The sequence below is a fragment of the Metopolophium dirhodum genome, chromosome 8 (genome assembly GCF_019925205.1).
Source record: "Metopolophium dirhodum isolate CAU chromosome 8, ASM1992520v1, whole genome shotgun sequence".
NCBI classification, from domain to species: Eukaryota; Metazoa; Arthropoda; class Insecta; order Hemiptera; family Aphididae; genus Metopolophium; species Metopolophium dirhodum.
Window position 1 is genome coordinate 5949084 of NC_083567.1, and position 20854 is coordinate 5969937.

At 28.0% G+C, this 20854-nt stretch overlaps 2 protein-coding genes across 5 annotated transcripts; one reads left to right on the plus strand and one right to left on the minus strand.

Annotated features, from left to right (window-relative positions):
- Positions 1 to 1612: 1612 nt before the first annotated feature.
- LOC132949952 (inner centromere protein A) lies at positions 1613 to 9831 on the plus strand. Of its 3 annotated transcripts, none has more exons than XM_061021082.1 (12): positions 1613 to 1860; positions 2572 to 2673; positions 3614 to 3707; positions 3814 to 3914; positions 4319 to 4385; positions 4637 to 4967; positions 5036 to 5317; positions 7600 to 7834; positions 7923 to 7984; positions 8129 to 8225; positions 9242 to 9341; positions 9433 to 9831. In XM_061021082.1, exons 2-12 carry the CDS (start codon positions 2587 to 2589, stop codon positions 9624 to 9626), a joined length of 1650 nt encoding a protein of 549 aa, XP_060877065.1. In that variant the 5' UTR covers positions 1613 to 1860; positions 2572 to 2586; the 3' UTR covers positions 9627 to 9831. The 3 variants fall into 3 exon arrangements, with proteins under 3 accessions (XP_060877065.1, XP_060877063.1, XP_060877064.1); XM_061021080.1 differs by lacking the exon at positions 1613 to 1860 and adding an exon at positions 1973 to 2198; XM_061021081.1 differs by lacking the exon at positions 1613 to 1860 and adding an exon at positions 1976 to 2129.
- On the minus strand, positions 9831 to 18595 carry LOC132949954 (T-cell acute lymphocytic leukemia protein 1-like). 2 transcript variants are annotated; one of them, XM_061021085.1, is made up of 3 exons: positions 18503 to 18595; positions 15839 to 16197; positions 9831 to 10914 (listed from the first exon to the last, which is right to left on the minus strand). In XM_061021085.1, exons 2-3 carry the CDS (start codon positions 16174 to 16176, stop codon positions 10815 to 10817), a joined length of 438 nt encoding a protein of 145 aa, XP_060877068.1. In that variant the 5' UTR covers positions 16177 to 16197; positions 18503 to 18595; the 3' UTR covers positions 9831 to 10814. The 2 variants fall into 2 exon arrangements, with proteins under 2 accessions (XP_060877068.1, XP_060877069.1); XM_061021086.1 differs by lacking the exon at positions 18503 to 18595 and adding an exon at positions 18031 to 18145.
- Between the last annotated feature and the right edge of the window lie 2259 nt (positions 18596 to 20854).

Here is a 20854-nt window from a genome sequence, read left to right on the forward strand (position 1 = left end):
CTGGCTCTTTGGCGGTCCCGTTTCGAAGGCGGGAAAGTTTGAAAGTCAAGTTTTAGTGTCTAGAAATCTTCAATGGCCCATGAAAATCGGCAATTCAATGATACTATCCCTCAGCGTATGTCCGGTGATTTTTTGTATGTGTAAAAAAATATAAATTCGAAAACCTGCATGTTAGAGGTCTAGCAAGTCAGTCATCACCCATCTAAGACGAAACCAAAATGAGCAATCCGCATGCGCCGGTTAGAGTGGTATGTGCCGTCGCATGTCCGGTGTTTTTTTTTATGTAAAAAATGTAAAGTCGAAAACCGTGTTGGAGTGTCTAAGCAAGTCAGTCATCTCAAGTCAAAATCGATTGACTTCCGTCGGATCGCGGACAATATGCTGCAGTAAATCACAATAACAGTGAGACGTTACAAACCGAACATTTCGACAAAATTATTGATAAACACGCGCGACGGCGGCACTCGGTCATAGAGTAGGTAATATTACTCTATATGCATTCGGTTCGCCAGGGCCGGATCAAGCGAACATAGTGAACTGGGCAAAAACTAATTTTGCCGCCCCAAACAATATAATATTATGAGTATTTTGAAAATGCCGCCCTAGGCGTGGGCCTATGTCGCCCCTCGAGCCGGGCCTGCGGTTCGCACGTTATCTCCGCCGCGCTAAAATCATTCGATTTTTGTAACCCCCTGCGGCCCTGCACACCTCGTTTGCGTAACAGACACGGATGTAAGACCGTTGCATTCGATGTCTGGGATGCCACTATGCCAGTATTATATCACACGTGTGCAGAAAATGCAGTTGTTGTGGGTAGCACGCATAGACCTTAAAAGTATACTGTATACAACGGGCGTTTATTCGAATAATAAAATACAATACGGTTTTATGGTAGCACGGCGAGAACAACATTTACTCTACGCGGACTTGGCACATCATCCCATTGGCCATTCCTCTCATCGTCAATTCATCAACCCACTGAATAATACATTACCTAATTAATTGTTCTCTGGTCTTATCTTGACTTATAGTCAATACGTCTAACCTACATTGTATAAAGTTAAATATAACATTTATTAGGGAAAAATCCATCTTAGTGGCTTAGTCTATCCCACATGGCCACATACTATCATTATTAATAAGGTAACTCTTGTCTCTTGGTCAGGTTTTAAGTTAATTTAGTTAGTTTATTGTTCTATGCTTTTATTAACTATTTATTCACTTACAAATTTGTATACTATATTGTAAATCTATTAGATTTACGGCCTATGATTATTTATAAGTTTATAACAAATAATAATTATAATATTATTTAAATTTATGGGGGATTTATGCTGATTGGAAAAAAAATTGGATTAGATACGATACGATGAGTACATTTCTTTCGAGTTTCGATCCAAGTAAAGTACCGAGACATTGTATCGATACCAAAAAGTTCTCATATCGAAAGAAAGTATCGATACTGTACTCATATCGATAGTATCGCAACAATTTACAATTCTTTTTATGCCACGGACTATTATCATAGAACAATATTATATAAGACGGGTTTCCACTAAACATGTCCGTGTTTATGCTATGGTGCCGGTGGTCGCCCCCCACTTACTCAACCAACAATCCATGCTGCTGAATACACTCGACCGTTATTGCGCATTGTCGTGTGCGCCGGAATTTTTAACGGAAAACCCTACATTGCTTAATAAATTTAAATAATAAATATTATTTATTTATTTAGATAATTCTTAATATTAAATTATTCTTAAATATACTTTAAAATTGTGTGTAATGTAATCTGCTTTTCTTATTCCCAATAATCTGTTCACCGTAAACCGTTGTCGTTCTCTCCCTTGCTCGTCCGTGGTACGTATTTGTGTATATTATAATTATTATTTATTCTATTCCGTATTTCTATGTAATTATCTTGCTCGTCAGTCGGAACTTGGAAGTGATAATAATAAAATGTCGCACCGGTTGACTATAAGTTGAGTTGAGTCTATCGTCGTCGTCGATTACTTGTACGATATGTGTGGCATTAATTATGAACGCGCTGTGCATTTAACATTTTTTTCAATCGCGCCTACCTTACTATCGTTATTTAATTTTTTATGACAAGAGTAATTTGTTACAGAGTGAGTATTGTTAGAAATTTTGAATGCATCAAATATCGCAGTAATACCGTTGGATCGTTGGACGCAGCAGTTTAGTATTACCGGACAAATTAAAGTTTTGTTTTAAATTAAATCAATTTTTAACTAACATTTTCTGCTAGGTATTGTCATTTTAGATAACTAATCGATGAATTCTACAAGTCCCTGAAATTTATATTAGTTTAGGGTCTGTATTTTATAAGCCTGCTTGGTACCACATAAATTGTATTCTATTGTGGACAACAACACAGAGCTAAAAGGTGTTATCGTCTGTTTCACAGTTATCTATCGTAGGCTATAAAATTGCATTCTGACTTTTAATTTACAGATTTATTGTACCTTCTTTGATAAAACTCTTTTTCTATAATTTATATTACTTATGTCAATGTTGCTTTAATTTAAAAGTTGATCTTAAATGTTTCAGTCTTCCATATTAAAAATGGATTCAACGGATATATTCCAAATTTTTAAGTTGTTTTCGTCGTTGACGGATAATGGTATCACAGAAATGGATAACGGTTTTCAGGTTAGTTACTTAAATTATTTTTAAGAGGATGCTACACCCGCATGTGTGGTCTCCATCTTACAAATGTACAACATAGCAAAAACTGTTTTGCGCGGAAATAACCGAGAAGGCTACAGTCATATCTAAGAAACGAGATTTTCACCATTATATTTATTTTTTTGACATCGTTTATATGAAAAAAGTTTTTCAAGTTTGAAAAACATAAACAATAATGGTTTTTGAAACAATAAGAACTTTTTTCATATAAGTGATATAAAAAAAAAAACAACGTTGCACAGCTAAAGTTCTCCTTTTTATGTGGTGCAAATCCTGTTTCTTAGTTATGACTGTCCTTCTCGGTTCTTTCCCGCGCAAAACAGTTTTTGTTATGTTGTACATTTGTAAGACGGAGACAACACATGCGGGTGTAGCGTCCTCTTACGAGTTATTGATTAATCATATTTAATAGATCTGCATGAGACCTAAAAACCTAACCTGTGTAATTTTTGGTAATTTTCCGCTATCCTGACTACTGCCCAATGCTGCAACTACTCAGAATCCCAATTTTGGTACCTCAACTACTATCCCAAGACTACCAGCCAGACTTTATAGTTCCGTATTTCAATACACATGTTGTTGCAGTGGAGAGATAGTAAAAAAAAATTATCACATTTAAAATAAAAGGAATTCTATTTTTGTAGATCAATTTTCAGAAATATTTTTCAATATTTCTTATGGACCTTCTTTGATGTTTTGTCTCCAGGAAAACTTTGCTATATAAAACTCAAAATTATGGTGTCTGGTTCCCCTATGCTTTTTACTTTTCCATTTAGCGGAGCCCCAAAGACGTTAATCCAAGTTTAATTTGTAGTCGCAGCATCAGTGTATAGTCAATCTAAAGAAATTGAGTCTCGCGTTAGTTAGGATAACGGAAAGTACAACATTTTTATGTTAATTATAGGTACAATCTTCAAAACTAGATGCTGTTTACAATGAGCTATTGCAATCGGCACAGAATGTGCCTGAAAAAAAATATATATCTAAAAGACAATCTAGTAAGTCATAGATTATACAAATTTAACTATTGAGTATTAAAATGAAGTATTATTAAAGTTCAGAAAAATGACTTAGTAGTTTAAATTGATTATTTAAATTGTTTAGAAACAAAATATGATCAAGTTGGAGATCTCTTTGCTGCTGAACCAGGTTTTCAACAACCAGCTGTTCCGCCTATCCGCAGAACTACAAGACAAGCTTCTATTGTATGTATAACTAATAAATAACCGACCAACCATTTATTTCTTTGTTTTAATTCTCTTACTCTTAAATTGTTTTATATTTCAACTGTGGCATTGATACTTATGAGTTATGACTATCCTAGCATGTTTTTTTTTGTATTACATTTAATTACTTAAAGTGTAGTAGAACCAAATGGTGCTAATAATATTATTTTTATCGAAGGGTATGATAATTTTGAGTTTCTCTTTTTGTTTATTTATCTTAATTTTGGGTATAAATACTATGTAAAGAAAATACTGTTTTCATTTAAATCAACTAATGTTTTTCTTTTCTTCATTATGCACAGATATTATTGTTTTCTAAGAAGTATCAATGTGACATAATATTTAATTTAATAAATTAATAATATATATTTGAACATTTATAGATTGCATCAGATAAAATAAAAAGCATTAGAGAATCCTCAACAATCAGCAGCTCTGGACCATCTACAAGTAATAACTTATTTATGATTTATAGTGCTAAAAATTTAAATATTCTTGTAATAAATTTGATTCTACTTACTCTAGGTAATTCAATTATTAAGCTTTAAGTTAATTTTATTTACATGTTTGGTTTTTAATTGTAATATATTTCTAATTTTTAAAACCATATCTAATATGTATATTTATAATAATAATTACTTTTAAATATGATTGAGATAATTTTAGTAAAATTAAAAAACCTAACCTTGATTGTATTTTAGGAGCCAGTCGAGCAAGAGCTTTATCTACATTTATGGATATAGCTCCTATTGCTTGTCCAACAGCGAATTCAACTTTTGTAGTCGATAAAAAAAATATGAGAAATGTTGAAGAACCTGTATCTCCTGGGATGTTTTCTCCAGATATTGGGACCCATATAAAGGAAACTAATGCCAACAAAACTTATGATTTGACTAAAAGGTTGTCAGTAAGAAATCAAACAAAAAAATTGGGGATGATTATTGATTTACCAGAAGAATCTCCAATTGGTGCTAAAAATAGTAATTCTACAAAACCTGAAACATTAATCAAATTAACGTCTAAGAATAAAAGGTATACAATATTTAAGATAACTAATAATAATTATTATTCTTAATTTCATGTATTTATATAATTTATAGTCTTGAATCTCAAATAAAGAATAAACGGCGTGAAAAATTAGAAGATATCGATGTCAATATAGAGGAAAAATCGCATATGACCAGAACAATGAAAAGAAAACTTCAAGAAGAGAATAATATCGATGCTAAAAAAACTAATGTATTATATGTGCCATTAGAAAAACAAATATCAACGCCAGGAAAATCATTAGAAGATCCTCAATCACAAACTCCTCATCAAATCAGAGAAAACGAAGCTGAAAAAAGGAAAGAATTACATCTTAAATCCAAAGCAGATCAAAGGTATTTCAGTGTTATTAATTTTTATTAATAATTAGTTTGAATAGTTAATTGCTTAAAAATATTATTTATTTATTATTGATATTGTAGAGAACATCTTTCAATATATAGATGTTCTCATGCCTATGCTGTTAACTGTTTCTGATAGATAGCATAAAGAATGTTGATTGTACTGTAGAAAGGCCACTATTGATTTCTCGAGTATTCGTATGATTCATAAGCAAGAAATTCTTCAAGTATGACACATTTATTTTGAGATTTTGATGAATGTAGTGATTTTTTATGTCCGTCCCCTTTTGAAGCGCTAAAAATAATTCAATCTTTAAAAGTGGTTACTGGTAGCCAATTGTATTCATTCGGTGTTTAGGAATGTCAAAAATATTATATTTCTAATACTTATAAAACAAATCAGATATAAACAAGAATTTTTATGGAGAAACTGGTTTTGACAAAATTGTTTTTTTTTTTTTCAATTCAAAATGAATAACTACGATCTTGAAATTTTCACCAAACATTTAGATAAGCATTTACTTTAAAAGATATAATTTTCAATAATTCTTTATTGATGTATGATAAAATGTTTCTTTTTAAGTAAAAAATCTCAAATAATACAAGATACCTTTTAAGTTGTTCATACTTCAATTATAAAATATCTATCATTAGTACCTAATCACAATTTTGTTTTAAAAGTGTTTAATTTCTATATAAAATATTTATCAAACTTCTAAGAATATATATATCGTGTATAATGTATATAGATAAGGAATATATTTATATATAATTAATACCAGTAATTTACCTTGGAACATTTTGAACATAGAAAAATTTAATTTATACAATTATTTTTAATACTTAAGGTTTAAAAAAAATTTCATACATTTTAATTAATGTAAATTAATATGGTACGTAATACCCCCCGCATGTATTATCTCAGTCTTACTACGCATAGTATATCCAAATGTGAGTCCAGCAGCTCCAATTTTGTTTTGTTAGCTTAAATATTAAAGTGAATTGACTTATTATCAAACTTAAGAGGGCGTTACACCGACATTTACCGTCTTACAAGTGCGTAACATAGCATATTTTACGCTCAGTAGATCACGTTTAGCTCCGTTGGTTTAAAAATTAGAGTGAATTGACCTCTTATATAATTTAAAGGTAAGATTATTATGTACGCAATGTCACAAGCTTTTTATAATTTAATTTTAAAGCAAGCTATGAGTATTTTAAGATGTAGAAAATAATTTACAATTTTAAAATATTCATAACTCACATTAAAATAAGAATATAATAAAACCTATAACATTTCCTAGATAATAATCTTACCTTTACATTTTATAAGAGGTCAATTCTCAATGACTTTTAAACTAATGGTGCTTAAAGTGATCTGTTGAGTGTACAATTTGCTATGATGTTACGCACTTGTAATACAGAGATGACAAATAAAACATTATTTGTGTTCTCTCGTTGGTTTTTAATGGTATTTTAATTTTTAAGTGAATTATAAAATATTTAAATTTTAAAATGCTCATAAATTATTTAAAAATTAAAATATAGTAAAAAACTAAAGAAAGAACACATATTATGTTCTTACATGCATAACATAGGAAATTTTACCTTTTGAATAATCTATTTAACTTTGTTATGATTAATATTGAAGCGAATAATTGACCTATTATCAAATTTAGAAGTGAGAATATTGTCTAGTATATCTTATTGGTTATGAGTATTTTAAAATTGTTAATTTTAAAATACTTATAACTTGCATTAAAATTAAAATCTAAAAAAAAATGTGTGATATTCAGCATATTCTTACTTCCAAATTTGATAATAGGTAAATTCTCTCCAATTTTATCTTATCAGAGTTAAACGGATTATTCAGAACATACAATTTGCTTTGTTATGCGTCTGTAAGAGAGAGACAACGTTAGCGGGTATAGTATCCTCTTAAGGTAACAATACAAAATTGGAACTGATTGACGTACATTTTGGTATATTATGCATTAGTAAGAATACGGATACAACACATGCAGGAACGATGTCCTCTTAATTGTTGTAACTTGAAACATTCCACTATAACTAAATCATCACTTCATTAATTCATCTACAATTTCTAGTAATTTGTAATTTTGCTTTTGATTATATTTCTATGTTAATGATACAATTTCCTTTATTTGTTTGTAGAAGATTATCTGCATTTAGCTTTGAAGCTTATTATTTATACTTATATTATTAAATTCTAACGCATATTCAACTTCTTATTATCTTTGTTTAATTATCCATAGGAAATTTGAAGATCAACATTTAAGAGCTGCTAAACACAGAGAAGAACAAATGAAACGTGCTGAAGAAAAATATAAAAAAGCTGCTGAAGAGAAAAGGAAAAAAGAAGAAAAACAAAAAGAAAAAGAAACAATGATGAAAGAGGAAGCATTAAAAAAACAAAAGCTAGCAGAACTTAGATTAGCTGAGATTAATGCTAAACGTAAACTAGCCGAAGAAGCAAAGCATTTAAAAACAGTAATATATTATATGCACATACATTACTTTATGATCAATAAATACTTTGTATTTGTAATTTTACTAAAAATTATTTTAACTATTATAGCAAAAACTAGAAATGAATCGCATTATGAAAGAAAATGAATTAAAAAAGAAAATTGAAACAAAGTAAGAAAACTTTATTTATATATATTATGACATTTATATTTTTTCAAAATTGATAATAATTGTATTTGCCATTTAGTTTATCTTTAAATACTAAATGATTATACAATTGTAATTTTATTAATTTACATATTAAATTATTAACAGACCGGAAAAAAGTAAATCGGTAATTCGTCCTAAAGCTTTAACTTCAAATATACCTACTTCATCAGCATCAAAACCAGCAACATTACCAAAATCAAAAGTAAGCTTGTTTCTTTTCTAAAATTGAATAAACCAAATTTATACATTATTCTTTTTTAGTTCCTCAAAATTATAATAAAAAAAAAAAATGTTCCATTTCTATACATTGTTAGGTATAATATAAATATTTTGAGTATTTTGTTATTTTAACTTAAAAAAAACTATTTTTTTGTTTAGTTGATATACACATGATATTGTCTGTGGTGTAGTGGGGAGTACACCCAGTTCTCTGTTTTTCTATAAGTGCGTTTACTAGAATAACACATGATACACGGGTATACGTGTATGGGATTGCATTTATTCTATAAACCAATTTGATAATTAGTTTTTTATTAATAAATAAAAATGTTGAACAAACCTTATTGATTTGACAGTTTCCATAGTAAAAACAGTTGGTTTTACTATAGATATTTTAGTATATACAATTGTATAACACTGTAATTAAACATTTAATATAGTGACCATCTAGAAAAAAGCCCCCAAATAAAAATAAGGTAAAAATAGACCCTTACCAACAAACACTAAACATTATTATGCTCTAAATACTCTAAATGTCCAATTGTTCTGTGAACTATCAGAATTATTATTCAATAATTGTGTGACACTGTTTTCAACATAATGTATTTTCGTATCATAATGTATTTTAAATAAGTTTAATATAGTATAATGTAATATTATCATATAAAATATTTATGTAATTGTGTACCTCTAATATTATTAAAACTTTTGTAAGCCATCATATATGAAATAGAAATAAAAAAACAATAGCATATTATTAAAAATTTAACACCTACCTAAGTTAGGTTGGTAGGTATAATTGAACATCTGCACCTAATTTATTATACTAATTACTATATTTAGGTATTTTATTATTTAATTATAATAAAAAAAATTACATATAAGGTAGTATAATTACGGCTATATCATTGGGTATTGTTGAGTTATTTTAATTAATATATTTATTTCTGAATTTCAATTGTTTAGTCTAAGTAATTTATTAAATTTTTCTTATTAAAGATTGATAACAAAAATGATTATGGGTTAAATGATGTATCAGCACGTGATTCTTCTGAAGATGAATCTGGACCAAAAAAACCTGTTCCAAATTGGGCAAAACGTATGTACATCTGTCATGTACTAAATAAAAAATATTACTTACTAATTTAGCAGAATAAACTAATTATTACTAATTAAAAATGTATCTTTAGGAGAAAATAGAAAAGCTGTACTTGAACTTCAATATCATATTGATTCTAAGGAAAGGGACTTATTCTTTGACTGTCCTAAAAGTATGAGTCTTAAAGAAATGTTCAAAGGCTGGAATATCCGTGATAAACAACGTACATCAAGTGCAGTTTGGAATACACCTCCTCGTTATAGTGAATATATTCGTAGATATTAATTCATTTGTATTAATTGAGTAAGATAATGTTATTTTTGTACGATTTTTTTTAATAATAATTAATAAAAGTTTTATTGTTTTTGTAATTATTATTTGTATTTAAATTTATTAGTTAGTACTTCTTGAGTTTTTTTGTAATGTATACAATATTAGTATAAATAAAATACTTTAATTATCTAAATAATATACTCAATTTTAACTAGAATACGTTACTTTTATGTTAAATATGAATTGATTCTTAATATTTATTAAGTTTCTAATACATACATTTATATATTGGTAACTTTTAACAGAATTTTTATTTTTTACATAAAAATTCTATTGGAGGATTATATATTTTGTAAGTTATTTATTATTTTGTAGTAGCATTTAAAAATAATATTTTTTAAAACTTAATAATAATAAAACAAACAAACATTGTTTTAATATAAATCATACATTATATTATATTATATAGGCACTTATCTACTCATGTTGACGCTAATGATATCTGTAATCAATGAATAATTTTTAAAATAATATTATACTCTTATTACTAGGATGTCTGTAACACCATACATCTATTTATTTATTTGACACTAATTAAATTATTAAACTATATTAAAAGAATATATATTATGTATGTATTAGCGTCTAGCCCAACTTCACTTATGAAAAAATGAACAAATATTACAGCGCTTTATCGAAGTATCTCTATTCTCGGTTTCAGTACATTGGCAAATCAATGTCTGCGAACCCCCTTTTGTGAATTAATTTCAACCGAGATTAAATAGCTGCCTGTTGGATTGGATATACCATATACTACTCAGTAAACTTTCAAACCTGCTGCTAGCTATGCATACTCTAAACTTTTGTGATCCCTATTTAAGTTGGAACATTAAAATGGAGATAAGGCATAACTTTAAGTCGAGGTGACATATGTATTTATTTATGTTATAATGGTTATAAATTGTAATTTATATAAGAATATCTACGGGCTACGACCTATACGTCTTAAATATTGCAATTATTAAATATATTGATAAATTATACATAGTACGTCCTCAAATAGTAACATGGTCTTTTATTTCTGTGCGTTTATTCATCAGGTCGTATGTAAATTATATCTATATCATGACGCATTATTATTACGATTTAAATCATCGTGATATAATAATGTAATATTTTCTTTTGCCATACAGATTTTAATTACAAATACACATTGTTGTCCATACAGTCTTCATTATTATTGCTGAAATCTTGTTGATTCTCTTGCCATTCGAGGACTCCGCTTAAAAGACGAATGTACCTGTATAATAACCATGTACAGTGTTATCAATAAATAAATATTAAAATATTAACTGACATTTATACACTTATTTAAACTGCATCGTAACAAATGTATACGCGTCATAAAAATATATATAATATAAATGTTATAGCCGTTATATTATTCAGTGCTGTAGACCAGCGTTTCTTAAACTTTTTTATCCGTGGAACACTTTTTTTATGTCCACTTTTATCGTGGGACCTTTTTTTTTTTAGCTTTTTTCATTTAGCTTTCAACAGTAAGTTATTATAGCTCGACAATATTATGGGTTCTACCTACTTTGATTCAATAGTTTTAATGTGTCATTTTGACAACGGTAAAAGTGCCAACACGGCCTTTTATGACAATGGAGGATATTAATCTTTTGAAATGCACCAACATTTAACACAGAGATCGATTTTGAAAAAAATCACTTGACTTACGCGGAACTCTGGGGTTCCGCGGTACACAGTGTTTAAGAAACGCTGCTGTAGACGGTAGATAGAAATTCACTCAAGGGGAGAGGGTCATTATCGTAAAAAATAAATACTTAAAAATATTTTGGTAGTTTTAAATGTTTGTAAATACATTTATATACTTTGCATGTTTTAAAGAAGGGGTTTGAACCCCATTCCCCCTCCCCCCGGCCTTGCGCCTCTATAGATATTATATATATTTGAAAGTTAAATTATTTACCAAACGAGGTGATACACCAAGCAAGCTCACCACCATTTTTCATTTAATAATTAATTTATTCAAATTACCATTTTTGAAGATTTTTAGTATACCTATATACGTATGGTATTTAATAAAGAACGCATTTTAAAATTCTTAAGATTTTCCTTACTTAGAAGACAAGTATCCTATCTTTCCAAACTTCTATTTCTCAAATAAGAATAACCCACCTTTTTTAATGTAATTTATTAAGCAAATAATTTTTTTTTTAATTTTGATGCATGTGCCTATTTACGTGGAACCTTGTTTTAAATTTTCAATCCTTAAATATAAAAGTTGAACATTTTATAAATTTTGTTAAAATTTGAAATTAAAATGCTTATGAACAATTTGTGCCTATGTATTTTTAATATTTTTCTACTGCTATTGTAACAATATATCAGGAGCCTTGTATTACATTTTAACTTTTTTTTACGCGACAAATAATTGAATTAATAAACAATAAATTATTAACACAAAATAATTTGCTAATTTTCGTGATTTTTCTATATTTTGTCAAGATTTGAACTTTAAATGCTTATAAATAAAAACTGTGACTAAGGATTTTTATATTTTTTAAATATAATTGTAACAATATAGTAGGAGCCTTGTATTAAATGTTCAAGCTTTTTTACCCAACAAATAAAGTTTTATTGACAACCATAGTAAAAAATACTAATAAGATTGGAAACTGAAAATGTTCCTAAAAAGTTCAAAACAAATCAAAATTTTTTTAAAATTTTATCGTGTAGAGACAATGCAAATATAAACAACCAATGACAATTTCATGTATATACATTAATTTGTTTTAGAGTTACACCAAAAATTCCCGTTTTTCCTTAATTTTTCTTTTGTTTTTCACGGCGCTTTTGAAAACTACTGGGAAATTTTTACTTTTGACCCTCAAAGTACCAACTAGATTCACTTTCCTATCGAAAAAGATACTGTTGAACAGCAGTTTTACTGCCCCAAACCGTGATGACAGACACAAAAATTAAAAATTAAAAAATAACACACATCATTGTAAAATCAATACATTCCACTCAGAATCTAAAAGGTCAATAACCAATCTTAACATCCAAACCAAAACCTTGAAATTTCAAAAATCTATACTAATAAACAGACACCAAAATCGGATAATTAAAAATAATCGTTCTCTTGTGATGGTTTCTGGTGGCAAATTGGTGACAAATTTTACTCGAGTACCTACTTTGCAACACTGCCACTATAGGGTCATATTATAATAATTGGTAGGTTGGTACCATATTTGAGTGCTGCGGTGTCGGTGAAAACTCTCCCATGGACAAGACATTAAGTCAACGTACTTGGTTAACATCCTATATTTTAATTAAAAAAAAAACTAATACCAAATGTGTTTTACCGTGACTGAAACTTGTGTAGAAAACAAGTAGGTTCAACAGCAACTGAACAATCAGAAGGGCTTATAAAAAGCAGTGGTTCTCGGGTTTCTCATTAGTTTTTGTCACTAGAAAGTCGTAAGTAGTTGTACTGTGAAAACACGGTGACTGATTTCTGAAAAATATGTCTTCCACGTTGTGTGTGTGCCGTATGTCTTATGCCATAATTATAGTGCTGTGCATGGGCATGACTTCGTTCAATAATTCGTCACAATTAAGTAACTATAACTTTTTTTTTTACTTAAATAATATTATTTTCAATTAGATTACCCGTGTTAGTTCGTATAGATACACCTGTGTAACGTCCATGGGATAAACAAAATATAATTGTTTACTCTGCAGGAATAGTTTATAATCATAGGCGGAACTACGGGCACACCCTAATGTAAAAATAAATGAATAACATTTAATAATAAATGTTCACACACATAAATTGAATTTCGGTTTTTTTATTAGTAAAACTTCAAGTGTTCAGATAAATGCTCTAAAATAATAATTGCATGTATTTTTACCAATTGTTATTTTACATTGTTAATGAATCCTGGATGTTTAGACTTCAAATCACTTCAACGTATTTGTTTATCGACTATCATTATTTCTTAAATCATATGCAATGTTATTATTGTCGTTGACACGAAAACTTCGGTATAATACATAGTAGTGGACGCCAGACGGTGATAACTATTTTCAGCGAAAAAATATTGCCTTTTCTCAGAAACCGACACCGCGCTGATGTCGATGGTTAAGAAATAATACTTTGGTAGTTTCAAGTTTGGTATTTCATTTAACGTGATGTCGTGATTCGAACGGCTCACAGACACCATAATTTATATTATCGTCAACTTTGTGTAAAACAAGTAACAACCTCTACGACGAACAGGAATTAACGGTCAATGTTGAAGCTTCTGAAAGTTATAGAAGAATTTAAAAGTTTTGTGTCATTTCAAAGGCGATTGTTATTATAAAATATAAGTTAGTAAGAAAAATTTGTATCAAAAATAAATTATACTAGTGTTGTTTCAGTTTATTTAGTAATAAATATAAAATAAAATTTACAAATTAATATATTATAAGATTAAACAATAAATTATCATAAGTAACGCCTACTTACATATTACATATAGTAATATTGTGTATTATTGTATCAGCCAATAGCCATGTAGGTAAATATTTTGTTATACATAGTATTGGTTAGAGAACAATGGTTTGAAAACTGACAATGTCCGTAACAGCTCAAAAAGAGTCAAATTATTTTCAAAATTTTATCGTGTATAGAAAATGGTAATACAAACATTCAGTGAAATTTTCAAGTATCTACAGTCATACGTTTTGTAATTACAACAAAATAAGAAAATCGTTACATGAGATATCGAGTGAATATGTATTAAATGTTGTAAAAATATGAATTTCAAACGCTCATAAAAATTTAATTTGACTTTCTTGTAGACATTTTTTTTTTGATAAAGGTTGACAAACTTATGGATAATCTTATATTACATTTTCAAATCTTAGATTCAAAAAGAAATATTTTTATGAATTTCCAACTCAAAATAATTTGCTAATTTTCGTGATTTTTCCGTATTTTGTCAAGATTTGAATTTTAAATGCTTACAAATAAAAACTTTGACTAAGGGTTTTTAATTTTTTTCAACTGCCTTTGAAACAATAACCAGGAGCCTTCTATTAAATTTTCAAACTTTTTTAACCATCGAATAAAATTTTATTGATATTTATATAAAAAAAAAAAACTAAAAAAAATGGAAACTGAAAACGTCCGTAAACAGCTCAAAATAAGTCAAAATATTTGGAAAAGGTTATGGTGTATAGAAAATGCTTATATAAACATTCAGTCAAAATTTCATGTACCTTCGATCATTTGTTTTTTCTCGAAAACAGATTTTGCGTAAAAATTCCCGTTTTTCCTTAATTTTTCTTTTGTTTTTCACATCGCTTTTGAAAACTACTGGGAAATTTTTACTTTTGACCCCCCAAAGTACCAACTAGATTCACTTTCCTATCAGAAAAATTAATGTTGAAGAAAATCCAAGCACTTTTACTGTCCTAAAAGGTGATGACAGACACAACAAAATATAAAAAACACACATCATTGTAAAATCAATACATTCATCGCTTCGCTCAGAATCTAAAATGTGCTAGATATTCCCAGTGAAAATTAATTAATTTCGTTACAGAGATAACAAGCCTATAAAATTGACTTGTGCATAATGCATTAATTACCTATGGAGGATATATTGAACAATATTATAAAACAAATATTACATACAATTTCAACGAGTGTGTATAGTTTGTTCTTTATTATACATTTATACCTATACCTATTGAATAAGTAATAATATTATTACTTATTATTAAATGGTGCGGACAAGTGGACAACTGAAAATCATACAATTTCACTGCAATATTCTGCTTTATTTTTGAAAACATAAGTTGCTTTCATTCATGCAAAATCCAACTGATTTTTTCTCTATATTATAAAATATAAATAACTACAAAATGGCTATTTTCGAATCTTTAAAAGGAATTTTTTTAAAACAAGGTTAAATGGAGGCTATTAGTCATATTTTAAATTTAAAACAAATTCACTAGAATATCCGCGTTAAATTTTGAATTAGAGTTACTGCAGACTTTCCAATTAATTAACATATTACAATATAACCGCGGCAGTATAATTCATACCTAATGCATAAATACATATATATATATATATATATAGGTATAATAAAAGATCTAAAGGTACATTGTTATTTATATTATGTTAATATACCACATACTTAATAGCCATTCTTAAAATTTCATTCTTCGATAATTTCTTATCGTGTGGGTGAGTGGGTACCAATTTACGAAGTTCTGCAAAGGCACCGGTAACGTTGTGTTGGCGCCAGCGTTCCCGAGAATTGGTTACAGTACACGGTTTTCGGGAATCTGGTACTGGGAACCGTCGGATACCAGACAATTGATTTACAGACAACGTATCTTCATCGCCGGATGTTAAGTCATCTGATGTTAAGTCACATTCCTCGTCTGATCCAAACAGCATAACGACCCGAGATGAAGACGAATCATCTCTTGTATCGTTCAATATTTGTTGGGTTTGTTGATTTTTTGGCATGATTAAAAAACTTAAATAAATCTAAACATAATAAAGCACAACATTTTGATTGAATATCACAGTACCTATGTTACTTTTATATTTTTATCACAAAATATAGTTGCATTGTTTTTAGTAGTATGTACCTATTAGCGTTTTATTGTTTATTGTAATTTATTTGGCTTTTAAGCTTCTTTTCGACTAAATAAAAAGCCTTATTGGAATTCGCTATGGAACATATTGTTTGAAGTAAATTAATTAAGATTTAACACAACATTTACATCTAAGTTTCTAACCATCTAACATGTTTATGCGTCTGTTAATTGTTGAGATAAAATAATTTAATGTTAACATCTCTGCAATAAAGAAGAAAAAAGTAAGTAGGCATCTAACGAATAATTACTAAAAGCGGCTATATTATATAAATGTGAAAAAAGTTGATTGCAATATAATTCAATATTGTCGTATACATTTAAAGGTACGAATCAGTGAAAAAAAAAACTGGGAAGTGTCTAAAATAATATTTTTTGGTATGTGAATATCAAGACTTGACAAATATAATCAAATAATCAATACCTATATAAACGAATTAATGATAAAAGCAAAAAAATGTATTTAATATTCAAAACTCAAAGAAAAAGTTTAGTTTGAAAAATATGTTTAACTATATAATATCTAAGGTTATTTTTTTAATTCTCACAGGTTGTAGGTATTAACTACTTAATACATTATTAATTATTGGTACCTGCTATTATTACCTACACAGTTATACATTATATTATATTTGCAGAACTTCGTAATTAGCATTATATAACTAAACATTATTGTAAACACAAACTTTTTTTAGATGCTGAGCGGAACAATAAATATATTGATTTTACAATGTGTGTTTTTTTTATGTGTCTGTTACCATCTATTTTGGGGGGCAGTATAAAAATATTGTTCTGTATCTGTTGTTAGTTTATTACCGTAAAAATGTTCACCAAATTCTTTAGTGTACATTGTACATGAAATGTAAGAAATATATATTTAAACGAACAATATACGTAGTGATTTTAGTTATTTTGTTGTAATTTGAATTTTGAAAATATTAGTTGTGGATACTTGAAAATGTTAGAGTACCTATATTATTATACTTTATATACACACACTGACATTTTATAAATGCAATTTTTTTAGGAAAAAATAATTCAACTTATTTTATTACTAATTAATAGTAAAACAAATTACTTAAATAGTTAAATAGCAATAATATCATAAAATATACTTGGTAATATAGGCTGATATAGTGATATAGGTCTTTGCTCAGAATCGTTTTTCGTAGGTATAGAATCAGTGGTGTATTGCTAAAAATATTCGTGGGTATAACGCCTTCATGACGCGGTTAGATCTTAGGTGTCAATAATAAAACCTTAACACTAAATCAAAATAAATTTTTCTTGCTTCGCTCAAATACACTTTCAACCCTTATTATAACTATCACATTACAACTATTCAAGTATTTTTCAACAACTAACTCAATGAAAAACATAAAAACAATGAAATCAGTTCAAACCACACAATGACTTTTTATTTTAAATATAGTTTTAGTATAAAATATATTATGGTCTTTAAAACCAAAATAGTCAAAATATGCACTAAAAATGTTGAGTAGGTATTTGATCCAAAAGGACGTGAATTTATAACTTTAAATTTATAACACATTTTTTTGGAAAACATTTGTGTATATTTAAAATTAAAACTCTAAGTTTATATTATATATAAAAAGCATAAATACTTAAAACTATAAGTCTAACTCTAATAATGTTAACACCTAACATTTAATGTTAATTTTATATTTTGAAATATTAAATAGTAGATTGCTAGAACACTTACTTGCGCTGAGTGCAAGTCGATTGACGAATGCTCAACATATAGTGTAACAAAGTTTCGGTATACATAGTCGATACTATGTCCTTACTCACTAAATCACTATATACCTACATACTTATACTTATATTCATAGTAATTGTATTGTAGTTGTATTCCTACTAATTAGTAATTAATATAATATATTTCTTCTATGTAATCACACAAAATACTGATTGTTTAAAATGTAATTGATTAAAACATAATTACATTGCATTTGTAGTATAATTTTTATGATAGATATTTGCATATGCATATTTCAGCGATTAATTCAGGTAGGTATACTAAAACCGGTAGGTATCAAAATGATTAACTAACTATCGGTCCTATTAAGTCTATAGTAATATTTTATTTTGATTCAGATATAATAAGTCAATTGCCTGAACCTAATTGTATTTTATAAATTATTAATTAATAATAACTGTATAATTCAACTTACCCAAATAAAAATATTACAATATAATAATACTTATTATACAACGCACTTCTTTCTACAACACACTTTAGTAAACAAGTACTAAGTATTTCGTCGAAGGGTGGAAATGCTTCTTGAAAAAGATAGGGGATATAAGTTGTGAACTTGTGAACGCCCTCTAATATTTCAATAACCAACCAGTGGCTAATACCAACCTCCCACCCTTAAAATACATACCACCCATTTTGTTCACCCGAAACACAGCCATGTTACTTTAACAGTTGATAATGATATTACGTATATTAAACTGTTTTTTTTTTTGCGATAGTGATAGATATTTACTTATAACTAGTCATAACTTTTAAGTTATAATAAACCATATTGTACATTTGTAATTACTAATTTGTATTGGTATATAATATAGGTATGGTACTACCCACAGTGTCGGCCTGGCCATGGCCGCTAGGCCGCGAACGCGGCCGGGGCCCCTCCGTTTTTTAGGGTCTCGTACATTTTTTTATTTGCTTGGCGTGTGCCTCGTCGTAGGGAGTAAGGACCCCGTAAAGTATTTAGGTATCGATATTTTTAACCGTACGCATTTTTTCTTTACAGGGCACAGATGCTTGCCTATTATAGTGTGAGCAGTCGTGTGATTATTATCCTTAGTATACACATTTTAATAATTCAGCAGCTATACTTTTAAGAATTTTGATTGAGATACATCTGCATTTACAAGAACATCATCTGCTAAATAATTTGCAGTAAAAAAGGAAATTCTCATTTGAAAAATAAAAGTTTGTATAGCCTAACAGTGTAACGAGATATGAACAGTATAGACACTATATATAGGTGTCTAGGTATAACGATTAACGAATAACCTATAATAGGTAGGCACAGCCTATTTAACGGGTATTTGTATTAAGTTTTTCGACCTAATATAGTATTATTATTATTATAGGATTAGATCCGAAGATTTAATACAATTTCAACAATTTATTATAGATATAGGCGGGTATAATGGATATGGGTTTCAATGTTTTTTTAGGTACCTACATTGAGAATTAAGGCCACTGTGAAAATTTTAAATTTACCAATCCTTATTCTGTATTCAGCTATTTACCTACGTGTGATCTAAAAGTCAATAGATAACGGCATAACGATAACTATAGTTCTTGATTATTTTATTGAAACTTTTTGAATGTAATATGTACCTATTGGCTAGTGGCTACTATTATATTATAGGTATAAGGTTTATGACTATATATAATTACCTCACATTTACCATAGTTTACTTGTTAAAATAATGTCAAAAAAACGTTTACTAATTTAAAATAACCTATATAGTTACATTTATTTATATCATTGAGATAGCCTGATAGGCCTTATAAATTCACTTGTGCTGAGCATATCAGGGTAAAAATTATGAAAAATAAAAATATATTTCTTATATTATTATAAATAAAACACCAACTATATAGTATTGTGTGTTCGTTATTGCCTTATTGGATTTGCATTATTATAGCTATCTATAAAAAGTGTGAAAAATAAAAAAATGTATACTGCAGTTTTCTGCGTGTTTTTAAACTATATGAATTGCTCTCATTAATTCAATCATTAAAAATTCAATTAATTTCAAAAAAAAATTATTTTCAATATTATAAATAACTAATAAGTAACTCTGTTTTCAAACTTTGGAATTCATTTTTTTCTAAAATCTAAAATCAAACAATTATTTTTAAATTATGATTTTTGTGAAAACGGCCGTGAATATATTATATACTATATGCTAGTATATAGTCATATTAAACAGTATTACTTTTAAAAAAACTGCACTAAAGTATTCACACTAGGGTCGTAACTTTTAGTAGCGTACCTAATGCGTAGGTACATACATATTATAAAAATTATCACAACAGTACATATCATATTATTATGGAGATTGTAGATTATAATATTCTCATATGAAATTACTGCAAAAAAAATTGACTGCAGATTAAATTAAATAATAAGTACTAAATAATTATTAACTCATATAAGTTACCTAGTATATTATATCTACTTATTAAATATTTACCTATGTAAATGTTACATAACAACAGACGATACCCCTTTATAGGAGCAATACCTATAATGTAAAAGTATAAGCTATAAAGGTACATCTATGCATTAATACGCGAATTGTGTTAATTAGTTAAAGACGTCGTAGGTAAACCACTCAAAGAGTTAAGATTCACATAATATCAAGTACGTTTTTACATAATACATATAGATCTAATAAGATTTACTCGCGTATTCAGTTCATATAACCCCGATAACCTGTTGGTGCTTATAAAAGTATATAATTATATATATATTTATGTATATTAGCCACATATT

Coding starts and splice junctions, on each gene's coding strand:
- LOC132949954 (XM_061021085.1), bottom strand. CDS start 16,176: ATGCCAAAAAATCAACAAACCCAACAAATATTGAACGATACAAGAGAT. Junction 10,915..15,838: donor ATTTTAAGAATGGCTATTAA/GTATGTGGTATA, acceptor GTTATTATACAG/GTACATTCGTCTTTTAAGCG.
- LOC132949952 (XM_061021080.1), top strand. CDS start 2,106: ATGACAAGAGTAATTTGTTACAGAGTGAGTATTGTTAGAAATTTTGAA. Junction 5,318..7,599: donor AAATCCAAAGCAGATCAAAG/GTATTTCAGTGT, acceptor AATTATCCATAG/GAAATTTGAAGATCAACATT. Junction 7,835..7,922: donor AAGCAAAGCATTTAAAAACA/GTAATATATTAT, acceptor TAACTATTATAG/CAAAAACTAGAAATGAATCG.